Genomic DNA, 19,556 nt, shown 5'->3' on the forward strand with positions numbered 1-19,556 from the left:
TTATTTTTAACCCCTGTACTAACATTCTTCACTGTGAAATCTTCTATACTCAACAGCAGTTTTGAATTTGCCTTTTGCCAGTTAATGTCATTGCAGTAAATAATATGTTTAGCCTAGACACTTCAAATGCTGTTACATTTTAGATTTGTTTTTTAAAAAGGTCTTTAGACTTAAGAAAACATTTGAATTCAAAAGGTTTCAGTTGTGCTTAATACTTTACAGATTGAAGTTTTTTTAACTAGCTGTTTCTGCTGTGTTTTTAAAAGTATCTTTACAGCCACCATCTTGTAACCTTCTTCAGCATCTCTCACCTGAAGTCTCTAAAACAGCTGCGACACAGATTATCTGTTAGCTAAACTAACTACAGTGAACCTGTTCTGAAGGGCTAATTCTCTAGCTTCTCATCAGTGACTGTTTGTTTACATTACAAGAATCCAGACTGCGGAGGGGGAAGCTGACTATTAAGCCTAAAAACAATGTCATTGTTCAGCAAGGGGAAAGGGAATATCCAAGCTTTCAGTTGTGGTTGTTTCTACCCCCTCTTGCTTGCTGTCTGACATACTACATGTGCATTTTAAAAGCAGTAAACATGACCAAACTACCAGCTTGTGTGATTTATGTCTAGCTTAACAATTGTAACTAAAGGAATGTGCTGGGTTTTGGCTGAAGTTTAGGAGCAGTTATTTTGATCTTGTCCTTCAATTTCCTCACGCAGCCTGCTGCTGGGTTTTAGCATGAAACTACCAAACAAGCGACAATAGCACAACTTATTCATCTAGAGCTCCAGTACAACAGTCAACACATGACAGGGTGACTATACCTATGTATATACTTTTCTGGTATTTCCTTTTTCTACTTCATGCAAGAAATGTGAACGTGAGAAAGACTAAAGCCAAACATTTCAACTGCCAGACATGGTGCCTGGGAAGGACCGCTTAACTGTCTTTGCATACTCACTGTTATCTTCCATCTCATAGTTGACTTTCCTGATTGTTCAGCTGTTCCTTACAACCTTCAGTCTGTTTTGCAAGTGGACATGGTATGTCGTGAGGACCTTGCTGCCTTTTAGCGATCCTGCAGGAAATAATGGGATACTGTCAGGCTATAGTATTGTGCTGATATTCCTACTCTTACACAGGCACCTCTCTGCTTTACTGGGAAGAACCGTAAGATTATGCTGAGATTTTCTAAAGTGTTCACAGTGGAAACAAAATGTTTATTTCTTACTCTTGCCAGATGCCAGCCAGGGCATCCGCCACCCCATTTAAAAATTACTTTTGTGGAATGATAGTAATGCACGGAAATGCAAAATAAGCTCCTTTAGTCAGTCCCGTTTATGCTCTGCTCCTCTCGTCCCAAAGGGTGCCTTGGGACTTAAGTCTGTTTTTGCAAGAGGCTCTTGTGCATTCACGGAGTGTGTGCAATGGCTGTATGGGAAAATAGGTCGGCCCCAGGCAGTCTGGTGGGTCTCATCTTCTACACACGCAAAATCAAACATCCTTGAGAAGTAGATCTCAAAGTAAATCTGATTTTGGAATAGCAAAGCACTGAACTTGCAGAGAGGCTGGTAAATATTTGGAAAAACATTTCTTACAGAAAACAACAGCTATATGTGAAAACACTCCTACATTAAATATGTACAGTAACCAGTCATGCAAAGTGTGCTACCGTTGTGCAAATGAAAAAGTAACAGTGCTATTACATTTTTATTGATGCTTTTCTGAGTGTTTCTCTTGGAAACATGCAGTAACTGATGCACAGTTTAACCAAAGTGACCTAAATTCTGTTCTGGATTTTGTTCTACTCATTAGGGAAGCTGAAGTAGTGTTCTTTTGTCCTCAAACCAAATTTTGCTGAGAACAAGATTCCCTTCATAACTAGTCCTTTGCAATATTGCAGTATCCCAGCTGAGTCAATATGGAAGACAAGTCTTACAAGTTTTCTAGAGTATTTCAGCATAAATACTAAGCCTTAAAGAGACATGTTTGATAGCATAAACCTCTGTGCTTACAATGTCAGCTTCTCAGCATCTTGCGCCTGTTTAAGTGAAGAAGAATAATAAGTTATCTCCAGAAATGCTTCCACATGAAGGAGACATTCAGACACCTCTTTGATTTCTTAGAGTATTAGTATTTAATTATGTCTGTACCTGGATGAGCCTAGTTTTACCTAGCAGTTTTTCCTGGACAATTTCATACATGTTTTGAGCAGAGATGCAGAAAGCTGGACTGGAATGGGCTTGAGCAGCTATCTGCTGTGTCCCAGCCTTGGCGCAGGATCAGCTGCACCATTCTTGGAAACGTCCCTAGAGAGAGATTCAGTAACCTTCCTAGACAAAGCTATTCAGGATCTGAGGTTTTTTTAATTATAAAGATTCTTTCTAATGTTTAATGTAGATTTCCTTAGCTGAAATTCTAACCAATTATTACTGCTTCTGTTACTAGGCATTCATAAGACTAGAAATACAATGTGTCCCCTAATACGCGATTATTTGTTCCTTACTAAGCTTGAACCGGTTGAGTGGTGTCTTGACTGCCTTACACTGAACCCAGATCACAGAAGAGTTGAGGTTGGAAGGGAATGGTAGAGAATGTCTAGTCCAGCCCTGTGGCTCGCAGCAGGGTCAACCAGAGCAGGTTGCTCTGGACCATGGATGGAGACTACGATCTCTAGCCAGCCTGTTCCAGTATTTGACCACCTGCACAGAAAAAAACCTTTTTCTTAGGTTTAAGTTGAATTTCCCGTGTTTCAGTTGGTTCCCACTGCCTTTTGTCCTTTTGCTGGCTACTTTTGCTGAGACGAGTCTGGCTTTGTCATCTAACGCCTGTCAAGTATTTATACACACGATAAGATTCCCCTCTGCACCTTGTCTTCCCCAGGCTGAACCCCTGCAGCTCCCTCAGCCTCCCCTTGTATGACAAGCACTCCCGACCCTTAATCATCATTATCCTTCACTGTACTCACTTTGGTATGTACGCGCCTCTTTAATAGAGACTTAACATACCAAATTTAAAATGTGTACAATTGTCCACCTAAATGAAGGACCATATTTTAAATGAAAAGCATTGACCGCTGGGATTGCCAGACAATGTCTCCGAGTCATGTGATTTGAAGTAAATACCATCTTAATCTTCCAATTGTCCAGTAAACAAATGTACTTTGCACTACTGAAAAGGCTGGACAGGAAGCTGCCTGTGACAAAAGTCCTGCTTTCTGCTGTGGATCCAGCTGAATCTAAGATAGCTTCTGGTTTCTATTTTATTATAGAAAAATGAAAAAAAAAAAAAAAACAAAACCTACCATAGAAACATGTAGCCAGAGGGTATGACATGAGAGTAAGGTTTGTCAAAGGATACGTTTATGAAAGCATAGGTAGCTTTGCTCTTTCAGTCTTTGCAAGGTACAACAGGGTGCTTTGCTCTAGGTATCTGCAGTAAAGAGTCGTGGTTCTTATCTCCAGAGGTATATACATGCATGTTCAAACGGTGTCCAGATTCTAGCTGTTGTGGCAGAATGTCTCTAGCAAGTTTCAGCTGTCTTAAAGTGGTTTCTGTAACCCAGGGGCTGGCACACTGCCTGTATCCCAGCCTTTCCTGTTTGCAAGCTAGTTAATGCACAAGCAGTATCCTTGCACGTACCACCACCTATTTAGATAGACTGTGGTATGTTCTGCTTCTCTGGGAGAGAAAGTGGTGTATTTCAGAATAAATTACCTATTCTGTGCAGACTACTAGACTTGGTGGAATACTTAAGGCCAAGGTGGTTTGGAATATTTAAAGAAGTCCTGATAGGCTGGAGCGATAAAAGCAAATGACAGCTTGGATTCATTAACCTGTTTCCTGCATTGCTAACAAATGATGGATTAACAGCTTAAAGGGCTGGCTTGCATTCAGTGTGATTTAGTTTGTGCCTTTGATATCTGACTTCACCTTGATATCATATGATTTGTCAGCCACTTTGTGACTGAATGATATTTAGCTTGCAAATATTATGATCTCCCCTTACTGCCAGGCTTTTGTTTGTTCTTGCGCTTTGCCAAGTTAAACCAGCTGAAAGTGTATTAAGACTTAGGTAGGTTAGAAGCTCTGAGGAGAGTTTTCAGATCTGCAGGTTCCAGAGATCAGATCTAATGTGCTTTGCTTAAAAATGTTTTTTGAGGGACGCTGAAATGAGAATACCGCAACTGAGGTCTCTAGTCTAGCAAATGGTTCAGGAGCAGCCACCTCTGTGCTTGCAGAATGTGCTTGGGAGGTAGTAGCAGCAGTGCATGAAATCCTTTCAATCCCACCGCAAGTAAAACAAAGTTAAGTTACCTTGGTAATGGGGTATAGAACTTTTTCCTAAATGATCCCCCTATAAAACATCTTTGAAATAAGCCTGTTTTACTGAGCATATTAAGAAGATAGTATATTAATGATTGCATTTGTTTATTTAAACTGTATGAGTGAAAATATAATTCAGAAGTCACTTTGATAATCAATATGACACTGTCTGGAGCACTTAATGGCAGTGTAGTCTAGTGACCCAAGTGGCAGCAGAGAACTTGTCGTGTATAAGAATGCAAGGTCAGTGAAATGGTCAGTTTTGTACAATCCAACAACATATAATTTCTTTTTCATGTTTTTCTGAATATTTGCAAAAATCGTCATGGTTCGTGGGTGGGTCTGTGCCCCCTTCTCCTGAACAACATATTTCTTTGTCCTTATCTGTAGTAACAATGAAGCAGAAGTCCACCATTGGTGAAGTTTTACTGGAAATTTATTTCCAGGTTTCAGAGTGTGCTTAATGTGAGCTGCTCAGGCCTTCTCTGTTTATCATAAGGAAAGCAGAAAAGCTTAAATTAAAATGTTGCAATCACCTATGAAGCCCATAAATGATACTTTATTTAAAAAACAAGCAAACAAACAAAACAAACAAACAAAAAAAACCAACACAACCTAACAAAGCCAGGTATTCTGCTTTGGCATTGTGTTGGGCAAGATGATCCTTTTTGGATCACTGAGATTACATAACTAGCTTAGAAGATCCGATTAATCATTTTACTTAAGGATTTTGTCAGAGATTCTTATAAATAAACAGAAGTAGGCTCAAAACCTCCGTTACATCATGTTCACTTTTGAACTTGCAGAAGCAGCTCTTTTAACCTGTTAAGTGAGTTCAGACAATGTTTGTGTCAGCTGCTCTATAAATGATGATTCCTGTTCACGGGGCTTTCTCTATAAATGATAATTAGGAGGGGCTGGTGGCAGCTCCAGCCGTTTAGCTCTTGCTCACTGTTTTTTGTTTAACTTCAATGCTAGTTGTGGTTGGAGATTGCTACGTGTGTATCTGCTAAGCCCCTGCCTGTGATCACTGGATACAACATCTATATGCATTTGCTGCTCCTTGGCCATTGACTGCATTCTTTGTAGGATGTTGAAGGCAATTCTAAAAGCATCCTAACAGTTGATTCTTTGATTTTATGCCTCGTAAGAGAAAGAGTAGAATTGGCTATAGAAGCTGTTTCTGTCAAGACTTACACAGCTGCTGCTTCACTTGTTTTTGTTCCTGACGATAAATGAAGTCTTCGGTTTCAGAGCTATCATTTGTTTCAGGGCTAATGTTAGTTTTTACAACATAATCAAATATGAAAACAAAATGTTCTTTCTGCTCGTGATGCAGTGAAGACAAGAGAGGTCAGGATGGGTACCTTATGGGTACTTGCTTTATTTCCAGAGAAAAAATACTTTTAGCCACCACGTAGCCTCTGTTGAGGCTTCAGAGGGAGAAGTAAGGTGTGAAGCTTGCATGAACTGATAAGAGGCTAAAGCTTAAAGTACCTCATGATGGTGAAGCCAGTTATTCCAAGTATTCCCCATGGCACGGGAATTGTGTTATATAAAAATATTTATCAGAATAGTCAGGTAACTATAAAAGAAGGAACAGAGAGTAGAGTTTCATTACACAGCAGCTTTTTCTTACTCTTTTTTTCCATTCTTTTGGAGGGGAGGGTGCAAGAATAATGGGTTGGATACTGGGATTGGCTGAAATACTTTGAGATTCCTAGTGCTAATTATTTGAGAGAAATCATTCAGTTTCAGGGTTGTTGCTTGCTGTCTAATCCATTTAAACCCGCTTTATTTTAACAGATTATCTCGCCAGCCATGGCCGCCTAAGCGAGTCTGAGGCCAGGCGCAAATTCTGGCAGATCCTCTCAGCAGTGGAGTATTGCCATGGTCGAAAGATTGTTCACCGTGACCTGAAGGCTGAAAATCTTTTGCTTGACAACAACATGAACATCAAAATAGCAGGTACTCAGAATGTAACTAATATTCAGTAACACATTCTTTTTATGAAGGCCGTTCCAGTAATTCAATTGCTGCTGCTGTGCTTAAGGTACAGAAAATCAGAGTGGTAATACATGTAATATTTTTGCATTGTGGATATCACAGTACATGTAGCTAAAAATTCCTAGATTAGCTCTATTATACTTTCAGGAAAAAGGAAATAATTTTTAGAGTTATAGTCATTTTTTGTGGGTGTCATAACATGTCTATAATGCTGCCAGATGTTCAGGTTAAAACAGAGTTAATCAAATAACTTCTTTCAACATTAGAAAAACTCAAAATGGAAGCTTATTGATTTTTTTTCTTTTTGCATGCATGATTTCATTTTAATTATAAATTTAGACACAGCAGATGTTGCTAGCAATGGAAATAATTTTGTCGGTTGTCAACTCATTACAATTCTACGAATCCTTCCATACTGACTTTAGCCCAGCAACACTTGAAATGGGAAAGCAAGATAACATCTTGATTTGGAGGACTGTTGAACTTCAGTCATCGATAATATGGGAGCAGGAAAGGAAGGCTAACTGCTGTGAGAAGCTGGTTTGTATAGGAGTAAACTTGCTAGTTCTGAGAAGGAAGTGTGAATAGATAGCCAATCAGGCTGAGAAAGGTAAAGTGATAAAACATTTCTGAGTTGTAGATCACTGCTGGATTATTTTACTCTTGAATTTCCTCTCTGGCATTTCTGAAATGGATGAACTGAAAATGTATCTTGATCTCTAATGCTTTCTGTAAGGATAAAATTGCAGAAAAGTGCTAAATGTGCCAGCAGCTCTCTAAAAGATGCTCTCCTTTTTGTCTATGGAGTATGAAGACAGTGTCCTTCAAGATTTTAAAGGAAAAGTTAACACCTGTTTAACTGGTTAGCATGTGTATCATGAAGATTCACCGCTTTCTCTGCAATACTACAGTAAACATTGGGAAGACTAGGCAATTAATTCTGGGGATTAACTTCATCCTCAGGAAAAATCTTTTAAATCCTTTCAAGTCATCTTTATCAGAATGGGAAATCTACACAGTCTTTCAAAATGAACAGTCACCTTTGAGATGAAAACTATTTCTTGAGCAAGAATTCTATCCTCTTTAAACTTAGCGAAAAGGAACCCATAGTCATTACTATTAAAAAACAAACAAACAAACAAACAAACAAAAAAAACCACCACCAACAACAAAAACCAAACAACATAGGTTATCTTTACCTACGAAATGGGATTTTACTGGTGGACTAAGAAGGATTGCTTATCCATGTACGTGTTAATGGAGTAGCTTTCCCAGATCCTGGATATGTTTGTTGCTTTTGTATTAACCTTTGATTTTGTCTGTACATTTAAAACATTCATTTCTTCATTCCTTCACCACTACCTTTCCACCTCTAGCATCTTTTTCACATGGTTTAAGAGTTTACAGAAAGGTTAAGTAATGGATAAATTAAAATTGAGGAAAAGGAAAATACAGCTATGTGAGTTCCAGAACCATGATTTTCATAGAGTATTAGGCTACTGTTTGTTATCAAATCTAAATGTAAGGCGGGTTTTTTTGGCAGAAGGAACAGTGTGGAAAACAGATTCTCTGAAGCTAGAAAGGAAAGCCTATTAATCTGCTCTTTGTCATGTTCTCTGTATTTCGTGGCTCTTCAGCATGTCAGAGTGGGAATTTTACAGCAGGTTTCTAAAAGCTGTAAAAATCGTTATTTACTGCTTTATATAAATTAATAGCAGAGTCTTTGCAGTAGCCTCTTTTTCATTTCATTTGATATTAAACTGTTTACGGTTATCTTTTAATTTTCTCTATACTCTGTTGTGGGCTTTCGTATTAATGTTAAACTGTAAAAATATTAAAAGCTACCATCAGCTGAAGTAAGAGAGTTTTGCAACTGTTGTAGCAGGAAGATGCAGTTCTGGTATAAGTTCTTATTTAGGACATTTGACACCTGAAGAAAACTAAAGAAACAGTTTGGGATGAAGATGATGTCTGGACTTAATAACAAAGTGGTCCAAGTATAATAACTAATCACGTTGAGATTGAACTGGTGGTGATGTCTCAAAATTCTGAAAACTAATAGGGCCACCCGCACTGTTTGCTCACAACTGTTGGTAATAAGTCTGTGAATTTGACAGTGAAAGGGTTTTGGTACTACTTTGAGCTTTAATCTAGTGGGTTCATCAGCACTACCATTTGTAGAGTATTTTTACTTTTCTCATTTCTAATTTCAAACTTGCATTTATTTCTAGCACCTACTGACAATCATAGCACCTGGAGATTTATGACTGACATATAATTACATTTACCAGGACAAGTATGGCTTCAGTAAATACCGTGTCTAAGGGCCGCAAGTCACATGGATCCCACTTACTATGAGTAACTGAACTAAATACAAGGGAATTTTTGTGCTATTGTTCGTCTATGCTTTCTTTCCTTGCCTTCTGATCTGCCGCTCTTCTCCCTATTTTCACCACCATATTCTATCCCGTCTAATTCCTTTTCCCCCACATCAGTGTTCTGCACTGTAGCTTGTCACATTTGGCCTGGCATAGTTTTTCAGAACTCCTCAGGGGCCTCAACTGCGCTGGAGCGGGGCTGTATTCAGAGGTATTCCTGTCGTGGATGTCCTTAGCACTGCGGGGATGCAAGTTCCCCGCCTCCCTGAACACTGCAGTGCAAGCATGACACAGGCTCACAAAAACACTACTTCCAAGGCATCTCAGGAGACCCATTAACCAAAGAAGGGTTAGAGATATGAACTGTTCTGTCTCAGGGAATTTCAATGCATAGGTTCTCCAGGGACTCAAATAAAAGCACTGATAAATGGTAGCTACTAGATTCCATCAGCTGCTGCTGTCTCTTTCCTCCTCTTAGCTGCTCTTGTGCTCTACCTCTGTATTACAGAACGTTAATTACAGGTAGTAAATGATCACATTAACTGGTGGTGATTCATATAGTCTGATTCTTTCATGTATCTTTGTCAAGCTTTATCAGATTGATAGCAATTCCCATGTCCAGCTTTGGTGATAAAGTAGCTGGAGGAAAGTTACGACTGCTAGAAACTTTGTAGTGATTTGTGCCGAGTCAGTTGTTTTATTTTTCTCTGTAAAGGAGATAGACAATGAATTCCACAGAATGGTTTATCTGGATTTTGGAGTTATCTGGTGCTGCGCAGATCCCTGAGAACAGTCTTTTCCAGTGGTTCATATTCTTCATGGTTCATTTATCAAACTGTGGAAGAACAAAAGGCAGGCAGGATCCCAACTCTGATAGCCAGAATTAGTCTGTAATTCAAACTAATCTAGCAATTGAAAAACAACACAGTAACTGATGCATTATTTTGATAGAAAGCTCTGCAGCGTCAGTGTTGGCATTGGGCCCCAGCACCACGCATGGGGCTGCCCCTTGCTGATCACTCCAAGCAGCTATGAAATCCCCATAGATACTCATGGCCATTCCAGGCTCTTCCTAACTTCCAGTGGACCTCTTGAGTCATTCTGATGCTTCTAAGGCTTTTATTGAAGCTCTTGCTCTGTAAGAATACAACACTTTTTAGTCAAATACAGAAACGTGCATAAAGTTACCTCTGTATTTCAGCTACCAGGAGAATAAACTAAGATTCAAAAATAAGTGTTCCTAAAACTGTGAGCTGATGAGAATGCCACCTTTTAGGCTCTAAACAAGAAGGCTGGACTGAAATTTAATGGTTTTGTGTTAATATTGCTCTAAGAGGGAGAGGATGGATAGAATTCAAAGGATCTTTCTTTTCAGTCTTAGTAACTGGACAAGAAACAGAGGATGCGTAGATCTTGAGGTGAGAGCTTTGATAGACTGTTATTTTCCAGAAGATATTAGGTAGTTGGGAGCAAAAGCCTCAAACTTAAATTTTAGCATAAGTAACATAAAAGAAGTATTAATCAGATAAAATGTCCACTGAGAAGGTTGCAGCTGAAGAATGCCATACCAGGCAGTCTCCATCAGGTTTGACATCGAATTTGTTTTCAGCACTAGCAAGGCTAAACCTTCTTTGTTCTTCTCAAATTATTGCCTGTAGATAGCTGGATTGTTCATGTACCCTTTATGTTTTGCTGTTTTTTGAAGGGATCATAGGGACTGGATTTCAGTTACTGATCACTGATACGTTATGCTGTCATCAAATAAAACTTGCTCATTGTCTGTACAGTGAAACATCTGTGCATTTGTGAAAATTAAAAACAGCTTTGAATTGAGGATGGAATAGTGAGCTTCTCTCTGTATACTTCCAGCCCCGCAAAACTGCTAGATTAAGATGCCTTATAGATGTCTGCAGAAATCATGCCATCTTGATGGTAAAGCTACTGTGTTTGAACCAGATCAGGTAGGAGAGACTGTTATTTTGAAGTAGGTTGTAGTGCTGGTTTGTCTTGCTGGTGGACAGTAAAATATGCATTGACGTCAGAACTGGCTGATCAGCATTCAGTTCATGAAGTGGGTCAGGTTTGTTTCTAACACACTCATACCTTTCCTTTATCAGTACCTCTCTCCCGATTATCTCCTTTGCTCATATTACTATTATAACAAAAGATCCATGTGGCTCTATGAAGCCAGGCAGATTGAATTCTGTTGGTAATTTTAGAAGAATGGATTAATTATAGCTCTGAAGCTAGTATCGCTTCTAAAGGATTTTTAGAGGTTCAAATTAGAGACTACCTCATATTGCTAGATGCACAGCAGAAGTTGCAGTGGCTCTGGCAGGGAGCTTCCATTTCTCAAATTGCAAATGGGTCTGAAATCTTAGTCTGTTTCCATTTTTAACGGGAAAACAGATTCCATTTAAATGATGTATGTTCAAAAAATTATACCTTCTAAATTCAAGATTATTCTAAAGGGGGTAATGAGATTGAGAAACAAAATACCGCAAATGTTGAGAGCCAATATTTGCAGATTGCACAAACACAGAGTTTATTCATCTGAACACAATGCTGCAAATGATCGTATTTTTTTAACGTGCAGATTCAGGCAAATGTTAAGAAGATAAAAATCAGTCCATTATGCCCCCTCCCTGGAAGTGTTCAAGGCCAGGCTGGATGGGGCTTTGACCAACCTGGTCTGGTGGAAGGTGTCCCTGCCCGTGGCCGGGGGTTGGAACCAGATGATCTTTAAGGTCCCTTCCAACCCAACCCATTCTGTGATTCTATGATTATATAACCTCAGTCCTCTGGTAATGAGTCCAATTTCAGTCCTTTAAGAATTCTGTGGCTGGCATATGTTTTTTTGAGGGCTGGCACATTTTTCCATTAAACATCAGTATGTTCTTAAAATCTATTTCACTGGAATGAGAAATCTTAACAGTGTTCTTAGGTTAAAAATTATTACCTTTGATCCAGAATGATTATGGTAGATCAGCAATTGCAAAGTAGAAACAAGGTGGAGGGAGGAAGAGACAGAATGAGAAACTAGTGATTGTTTTGTACTTAATTGAATCCTGGCCATTCTATCACTCCAAAAAGCGGGACAACTAAACTGAGAGTGCAATAATTAAAAATTGAGGAAGCCGAATGGACCAAGCATCCAGTATCCTATCTAAATCCTGAACTTTTTCTTTGAAATGGTTTTCATGGATGCTATTAATTCTCGAGTTCTTAAGAAATGGTTTAACATCATTTGAAGACACAAGTGTAGAAAGCATAATGGAAACAAAAAGAGGTAACCATAATAATTTATGTAACCTAACAAATAATGCTGATCTCCCTGCACAGGTAATTATTTTGTCCAACAATAGAATATAATTGGATTCTAAAGATAAGAGCAGATTGCTGAAATACACAACACTGTTTTTAAGTCCTATGTTACGTGAAAAAGTCCAGTATGAATTAGTAGGTATCTGGCTCTTACTGTGCTTTGTATTGTCAATGCATGCTATTTTTCCAGCAGAAATTCATAACTGAAGGATACCGGTGTTCCTTGCCCATGAAAAAGGGAAGAAATTGAAGTTTTAGAACTGCAGATCAAAGACAGAAGGAAGGAACCATTTTCCAGGTTTATAAGACACATACTGCTAGACAAGGCGCACAGACTCACGAGGAATTCTGTACTGGGTCAGATCCATCTAGCAGCGACAGGGAGAGTATACCAGGCTGACCGTTTTCTGCAGCCTATTCCCCTTGTGTTCGTCCCTACCACCAAGCCCCAGCAGCAGTATTGTTGCATTAGTGCTTATACAGCGTGCATCCTTGGCTACTCCTTCTAGTATCAATTTATAGACCTTTCATTCATGGATTTGCCTAATAAAACTTAATCGTCTATGCTGTCACAAGACCATTAGATGCAAGCCAATTGCTGCTGTTCCACCTAGTCAAGCACTGTCTTGACAGCGTAAGTTTTGTAATTCTATTGCTCAGATAGGGAGCAAAAGTAACAGCCTTGCAAGGATCATGCCATTCAGTTCTAAGATGTCCTTGCTCTTGAGCTACTTTTGGTAACCATGAATAAAACTATTATGGGTTATGAAATTAAGCATGTGAAGATAACAGTAAAAAAATCAAAAATCCTAATTGTAACATAAACCTGAAGCTTCTCTTGTATTGATCAGTCATACTCAAAGACTCCGTTCAGTCTTTTGCCGTTCAGATATGTTCATGTTTCTTTTTGGAGTGGCTTCCATGTGTTCACATTCACCAAATAGCTAATTTAAATCCAGTCTGGATAGGCAAAGAGTTTCACTTTCTTAGGAATTGAAATCTTGTGTATTTCGAAGCAGGTCATGCTTTCTGTAGCTGTGCTTACAGACATACGTACATGTACTTGTGAATCTGATATGAAGATTTATGAGGGTGGCACCTAAGTAGGAGCTGCAGTTCAGAGATAAAGATTGATATTTATCTGCAGTACTAAGAGGATGTTGAAAATCTGACAAATTCAAGATAAGTGAAGGGAGAGATCAGATTTAATGACACCTACACAGATGGCAAAATGCGTCTGAGAGAAGAAATTGCTTCATGTCTCCTGAAGTATTGTCAAGGTTGCCAAGCCAATTATTTGTGAAGAAAGGTATCCTCAAAGAGAATAAAAAAATTCACAACAAAAGTCTAGCTATGATAGGAAAAAGGCAGGTGACCTACAGCGATTGAGGGATTTTTTTGGTAGAAGACTTTGTTGTTTCGCTCTCTGTTATTACAGCGAAAGTTGCAGTTCTTTCAGAACTGAAGGAGAATGTAAAAGGAAGCATAGCATGAATGTTGTATTCAGTGTTTCTTATGTAGATTTGGAATCTGAGCTGACCTTGGCCATTTGCACCTCCAGAGTATGGTGACATGCCAGGATGCCATTGCGTAATTGTTCATGCAACTGTCAGGCGTTCTGTGTGCTTGCAGAGCATGATGCTGTTATGGATCATGCGTGTGGTCTGACCTTCAAATAGCCTTTGTGGCATTGTAGCTTTCTTATTGATAGGCAATGGGGCTCTTCTTTGATTATGGATAAGTCCCAAAAGTTCATTGCTGTGAGACTGGGTATCTGATTTTCTGACTTTGAGCTAAGACAGTGACCTTGGACTGATGTTGGAGATTTAAACGCTTGAGGATTCCACCTGTACCAGATATTTACAGTAGTGCAAGATGTTCTCTTCTAACGAAGTATGTTAATTATCTGGAATACAATATTAATTTAGGGACATTGGGTTAAAAGGGTAGAATGAAGCTTAAATATTTGTCTGTTTTTTAAGTTTCCAGTCTGATTGTTGACAATGCAAAAATAGATGAGGGATAAGAGTGTCATCACAAAAATGACAGCTCATCATTAGCAGTCAGCACACAAATACATAAATCTCTGAGGAGCTAGAGTGATTGTAGCTCTGATTTAACCAATCCCTTTCCAGGAAACTCTATCATTTTTATTTGAACTAGTGTTTATGTTTTTAGAAATCCTCAAATTTTTAGTCGGATTTTTGAAGTAATCAATCCACCAAATATTACTCTGCTGCCCTAGAAGATGATTCTAAATCAAATCTATTAAGGTAAATCATGAAATATAACAGTTTTGAAGTTAGTTATGCCCCAGAGCCCCTTTACCAAGCAGTTTGCTTAAGTCTGAAGGCTCTGATCATCATCTTTCTTCAGTAGATTCTCATTAATTGTTTCTTCCAAACTGAAGCCATGAGCTGCAGCTCCTTATTTGTCACTAGGATCACTTCAGCAGGTTTGATGGTAGATAAGCCCTGTAGTTCTAGTCTTGAAGGGAGGATGACAAAGCTATCTAATGACCAAATCAGCTTTCCTAGAACAGAGGTTTACTTGTGCAGAACAAAAGCATTTTGGGGAGGAAGAAAAAAAGGTAAAACTGTAAGGATATAAGAGATATATCTGTTCCTGCTTTGTGTGAATGCAAATAATGGGTATGGTTAGTTTGAGATGAGAAGTGAAAAGGATTAATCCTACAGCTGTGGGTGACACTGAAGAGCTCCATGGATTGAATTACTGTAAGCAGATCTTATTCATGGAGTGTTAAGGACCTGAATCTTTGCAGAATTTTTTGTTGTACAGGAATTGGCATGCCATCTTTCTACTGACCTTAACTTGTTGCTATTACTGTTAGCCCTTTGTAATGACCTTGCAAATCCCATCCCACAGCTATTTTGAACTTCCCAGAAAAGAGCAGGAATATTCTATTCCATACTCTCTGCAGCATATTGGAAGCGGGTGTCCCAAAATTACTCCTGTGGTTAGGCTTTATCTGCACACAGCAGCAAATGGTGCAGTTAGTGTTCTTGCAGTTGTCAGCTGACTCTGGAAATATGTCCTTTGTAACTGCATTGAGGTACTTCGGGATCACTTCCAAGGCAGGTAAAGATCGGATACTTTTTTTCTGCAAGAGGAATTGTGAAGAATGGCTTGGGAGTTACTGGCACCAGAGAGATTTAGCTCTTGTCATTGCAGCAGAGTTACTGGACTTTACCTGGAGCGTACAAGAACCCAGAGCAGTTACCTGCCCATCTGTCTGTGAAGCAAGACTGAGTTTTCAGAGTACCTGCAGATCCAAATTAGAGGTTTTCCTGGGTGAATAATTGCAGGGTTAATGCAACCTGGGAAAAGTTTTTGACGGCCCAGTATGGAATTATCTGTAATAGGCTCAGCCCCTGGCCTAGTTTCTTTAAGGGGTCTAGACAAATAAAGAGCAGTCTTTTGGCAACTTTGGGTTAGACCTAGAAGTTTCAGGTGTGTGGTCAGGTAGTTGAAAGTAGATGCAGCCCATTTTCCTATGTTTTCAACAGGACCTTGCTGCTGCTAATTAAGCTAGTATCTTTATCATCCAATCATGGACTAGCCTGATAGGAGTATCCTGCTTATTTTTAGACTTGATCCCTTCTGATAGAAAATTCAGAAATCTCTGTAATAAGATTTCACAGAATGACTAGTTTATTTAAAAGAAAAGGCAATTTCTGATCAGTTGTTGAGGCAGTGATGAATTATATGCAGAGTGTTGGGCTGTATAGTTAAAACTGAGGGAAAAACACGTAAGGCCAGTGTTTACAAAAGAAAATGAGACTTGGTGCTTCCCCTTATACCCTGATGTATTTGGGTCACTGGATTGAGATGTGCCCAGAGCACGTGATGTATGTTAAAACTGACAGAAAGTTTACAGCAGAATTACAGCAATGAATTTCAGGCTGTGGAAATGTTGAGACAAAAGTTTTCAGCAGAGAGTGACTGGTTTCCATTTGCTGTTTAGAGAATGACCAGGCACTTCAATTATGCTTGGCCCTGGCCTGGGTCAGTCACTGATTTGTTACTTGAATTTGGGCTAGTCTATTAACTTCTCTGTTCCAGTGTCCTCACCTGTAAAACTGGTATGCTGTTTCACACCCTAAAACCCCTGATAAGAGAGGCAAATTCCTTAATCAATACCTTGAAATTCCTAAATACAAAGAGCTGCTTTATGCACGTTGCAAAATATTTTTAAAGATGCAATTTTTGTGGAAGAACACCATGGAGAACTGGTCTAAGTGAGGTTAGACATTTATATTGCTGTATCTAGCTGTTCCTTTAAGATTACAAGTGAGCTTTAGAAAAAGGAAGGATAAAATGAGGACAGAATGACATTGTGTGTGTGTGCGTGTGTGACTGTGGCTGATCTACAGTTACCAGTTGCCTGCCTGAATCAAATGGACCACCAACACAAGATGTGTAAAGAAGGCCAGTTTATATTACGAATGCCCCCCCAGCAATATTGCTGCTAAATGGAATAGTGACTGTTTTTATTACCTTACAGTGCATGTTACCCACTGTAGAGATTTCCATACTGAGAGCTGGATGGTTGCATAGTCTTGATTCTCTATTATTCCTAATTAGTGCATTTCATTAGAGACAACTAAAAATATCTGCTTATATTAGTGTACTGTTTAATACAATGGAGAGTCAGCAGTGCAATGCAGTAAGGAAGCAGAGGTGAGGAAGGTATTAAAGAGGTAGTCTTTGTAATAAAATTAACCAGTGGTACACAAAGACTTGGGATCTCTTTCTAAGTCTTGTAGACTTCTTGCTGAAATCTTCAGTGACCTCGTAGTTAAAAGAATTAATGAAAACAGCCAAAAGGCCTATGAGATCATGCTGTTTGTGTATGTTTCCCAGATACCTTTTGAACCCATTGCTTGCCCATAACCAAATTTGACAGAGAGCAGGAACCTCAAAAGGCAAAAACATTCCTGCAGGTTCATGTACAGGTGTTAAAGCAGTGGGTGGTATGTCTTAGCTGTGGAAACAGTTGCAGAAGGAATCACAAAAATGATCAGAGGGATGGAACACCTCTCTATGAGGACATGCTGAGAGAGTTGGGGTTATTCAGCCTGGAGAAGAGAAGGCTCCAGGAGACCTTATTGTGGCCTTCCAGTACTTAAAGGGGGCTTATAAGAAAGATGGGGACAAACTTTTTAGCAGGGCCTGTTGTGACAGGACAAGGGGGTAATGGTTTTAAACTAAAAGAGGGTAGATTTAGACCAGATATAAGGAAGAAATTTTTTACAATGAAGGTGTTGAAACACTGGAACAGGTTGCCCAGAGAGGTGGTAGATGTCCCATCCCTGGAAAATTCAAGGTCAGGTTGGACGGGGCTCTGAGCAACCTGCTCTGGGTGAAGATGTCCCTGCTCACTGCTGGGGGGGTTGGGCCAGATGAGCTTTAAAGGTCCCTTCCAACCCAAACTATTCTATGATTCTGTACCTTATTACATGCTAAGGAAAATCTTGGAAGACAGAAGAAAAAAAAAATGCTCTAAAAGCCTCTCCAGTTCTGGTGTTCCCAAAACTGCTTCTTCCGCCTATGTTCATTTTTGACGTATGTTGCAGGAAGAGTTCTATTAAAAGAACTGCTGGAGCTCTTGTGTCCTTCTGTTAGGAAAGCAACCAAATACTTTTACTGTTAAGCTCAGTGTAAGCAGTCCAATTCAGTTTCCATACTGCTTCTCTATAACAACTCCAGGTTTGTCAACTTCATCTAAGCCTGGTAAGTTTTTGTTTAATATCTCTGTATTGCTTTGATTCTGAGGGTTCTCTCATGGTTTTATAGCTCATGATGTATGACGAGAGAGCCAGGCTCTTTCCTCTGGGTAACACAACCTATACAAATACAAGTAAATGAAGTGGTACCACCAGTGCCTGTACTGTGTCTGCTAACCACAGTGTTTATCAGTTTTGCTATCTGCTGATCAGCGCCACATTGTATTAACATACCTCTGAGGTATTCAGCGCTTGATAGTACTAAATCAACAGCCTGATTACTGTTTAGCAACAATGTTGACTTTCACAGGATTCCTCGAGTCACACCAGCATGCAGTATTATTCTGCAGGAGCCTGGTTAGGTACAAGGGTAAAAGCATTATCACCTTAAGAAAAGAAACCTTCTGTAACCTTCTACTGCATAGTTTGCTCCAGTGTGGAAAAAGTGGCAGGGAACAGTTGAATCGTTGTTCACACAGGAGTAGACCACTGACAAACAAACAACGTTGCTGTGCTTGACAGTCTCTGCGTGTCACTTGCTAATGCTCCATTCTGTATTTCCTTTGGAGATACAGCTGACCAGTTAGTGAATTGAAGCCAGTTTGCCTGAAAGCCGTAAATCCAAATAATATTTGTCCCTGCTACCATATGTCTCTCCTTGAGAACTTCTCCTTCTTTACTTTAGTATTAACAGCATTTGTTGTCACAGAGAACAAACAGGGTGGCCTGCAATGCAAGTGGAATAGAGGACTAAGCAGTACAGAGCAGTAATGCTGGGGGCAACAGGGAGAAATGTTGCATGAGAAAACTCCACTAGACTTCAGTGGAGCAAGTATTTTGATTCATGGTGTGACCAGGTGTATCCAAACACTGTGCTCCAATGGCTTATGTATTAAAAGCCTGATGCATAAGAGCCGTGTGTATTAATACTGAGGAGCGTCATGGAAGGACTGTATTCAGAATGGGTATCTGCAGTGGATGTGGGAGGGACTCTTATGATTCTGGCAGGAAGAGTAAAGAATGCTAAAGCAAATGATGCATGAACTAAACAACTGGAGTGAGAGTGATGGCAGGATTTAAGAGGAACTGGAGGATCTGGGCTGTGAAGAGCTCCAAAGAGACACTGGTAAGAGCAGTGGAAGGCAAGAGAGCTACAGATCAGAGCACCAGGGAGTGGTAGCAGCCACCTGAAATTCTGCATTTTTAAAATAATCAGTTTCAGTTCAGTCATTATGCCAGCTCCCTCAGTATTAATGTTGTTTGCTGTATTGTTCTGGTTAAAAAAAAAAAAAAAGGCAACCTGGGAGAGCAGCAACAGGGGAAGCTTAAAAAAAAACCGCATCAGACTCCATCTAACTTCATGTCTTTATGTAATAGTGGCTGTCACTTTGCTTTTCACTATAGATTATTACAAATGGTGAAGTCCCGTGGGACCCACCATGCAGTGTGGTCCCATATTAAGCCATAAAAGAAACATTTAAAAGAACTGCTTAGCTGTGGAATGGTAAATTTCAGTTGTAGATTAAAAGGGCTATAGACAATCCCAGTAGCAGAGTTTCCTTCCTAGCAAAGGGTTTGTGTTTTCCTATGCTTATTGCTTTTGGTAGAGTTCCTTCCTCCCATCCCCAAAGTTGATGCTTTTGTTGTCAAAATTTGTTGTGTATTCAAGGCTAGAGAGCACCTAAAGAAAACTCAGGAAATCTCAGATCCAGTACTGAATCTCAGATATCTCTTGGCAAGTAAATAAGCTCATATGTATGCATGATTGTCAGTTTGTT

General features: G+C 39.4%; 2 protein-coding genes across 4 annotated transcripts in view; one reads left to right on the forward strand and one right to left on the reverse strand.

Moving 5' to 3' along the window:
• LOC104008772 (ALG9 alpha-1,2-mannosyltransferase) overlaps positions 1–19,556 on the reverse strand; it is a 140,314-nt gene that overhangs the window by 23,098 nt on the left and 97,660 nt on the right. The window contains exon 17 of one of the 2 annotated variants that reach the window (XR_015706008.1): positions 958–1,074. The gene's annotated coding sequence lies outside the window, so the exon portion shown is untranslated. Of the gene's footprint in view, positions 1–957; positions 1,075–9,585; positions 9,844–19,556 lie in introns of those variants that run through there. The other variant, XR_015706009.1, reaches the window with a different exon arrangement.
• SIK2 (salt inducible kinase 2) overlaps positions 1–19,556 on the forward strand; it is a 58,910-nt gene that overhangs the window by 17,984 nt on the left and 21,370 nt on the right. For both annotated transcript variants that reach the window (XM_087763222.1, XM_087763223.1), the window contains exon 4: positions 6,129–6,290. In XM_087763222.1, the coding sequence (XP_087619348.1) occupies positions 6,129–6,290 (162 nt within the window). The remainder of the gene's footprint in view (positions 1–6,128; positions 6,291–19,556) is intronic.

The sequence above is a fragment of the Nipponia nippon genome, unplaced genomic scaffold (assembly GCF_047370975.1).
Source record: "Nipponia nippon isolate SJK-2023a ecotype South Korea unplaced genomic scaffold, ASM4737097v1 scaffold_28, whole genome shotgun sequence".
NCBI classification, from domain to species: domain Eukaryota; kingdom Metazoa; phylum Chordata; class Aves; order Pelecaniformes; family Threskiornithidae; genus Nipponia; species Nipponia nippon.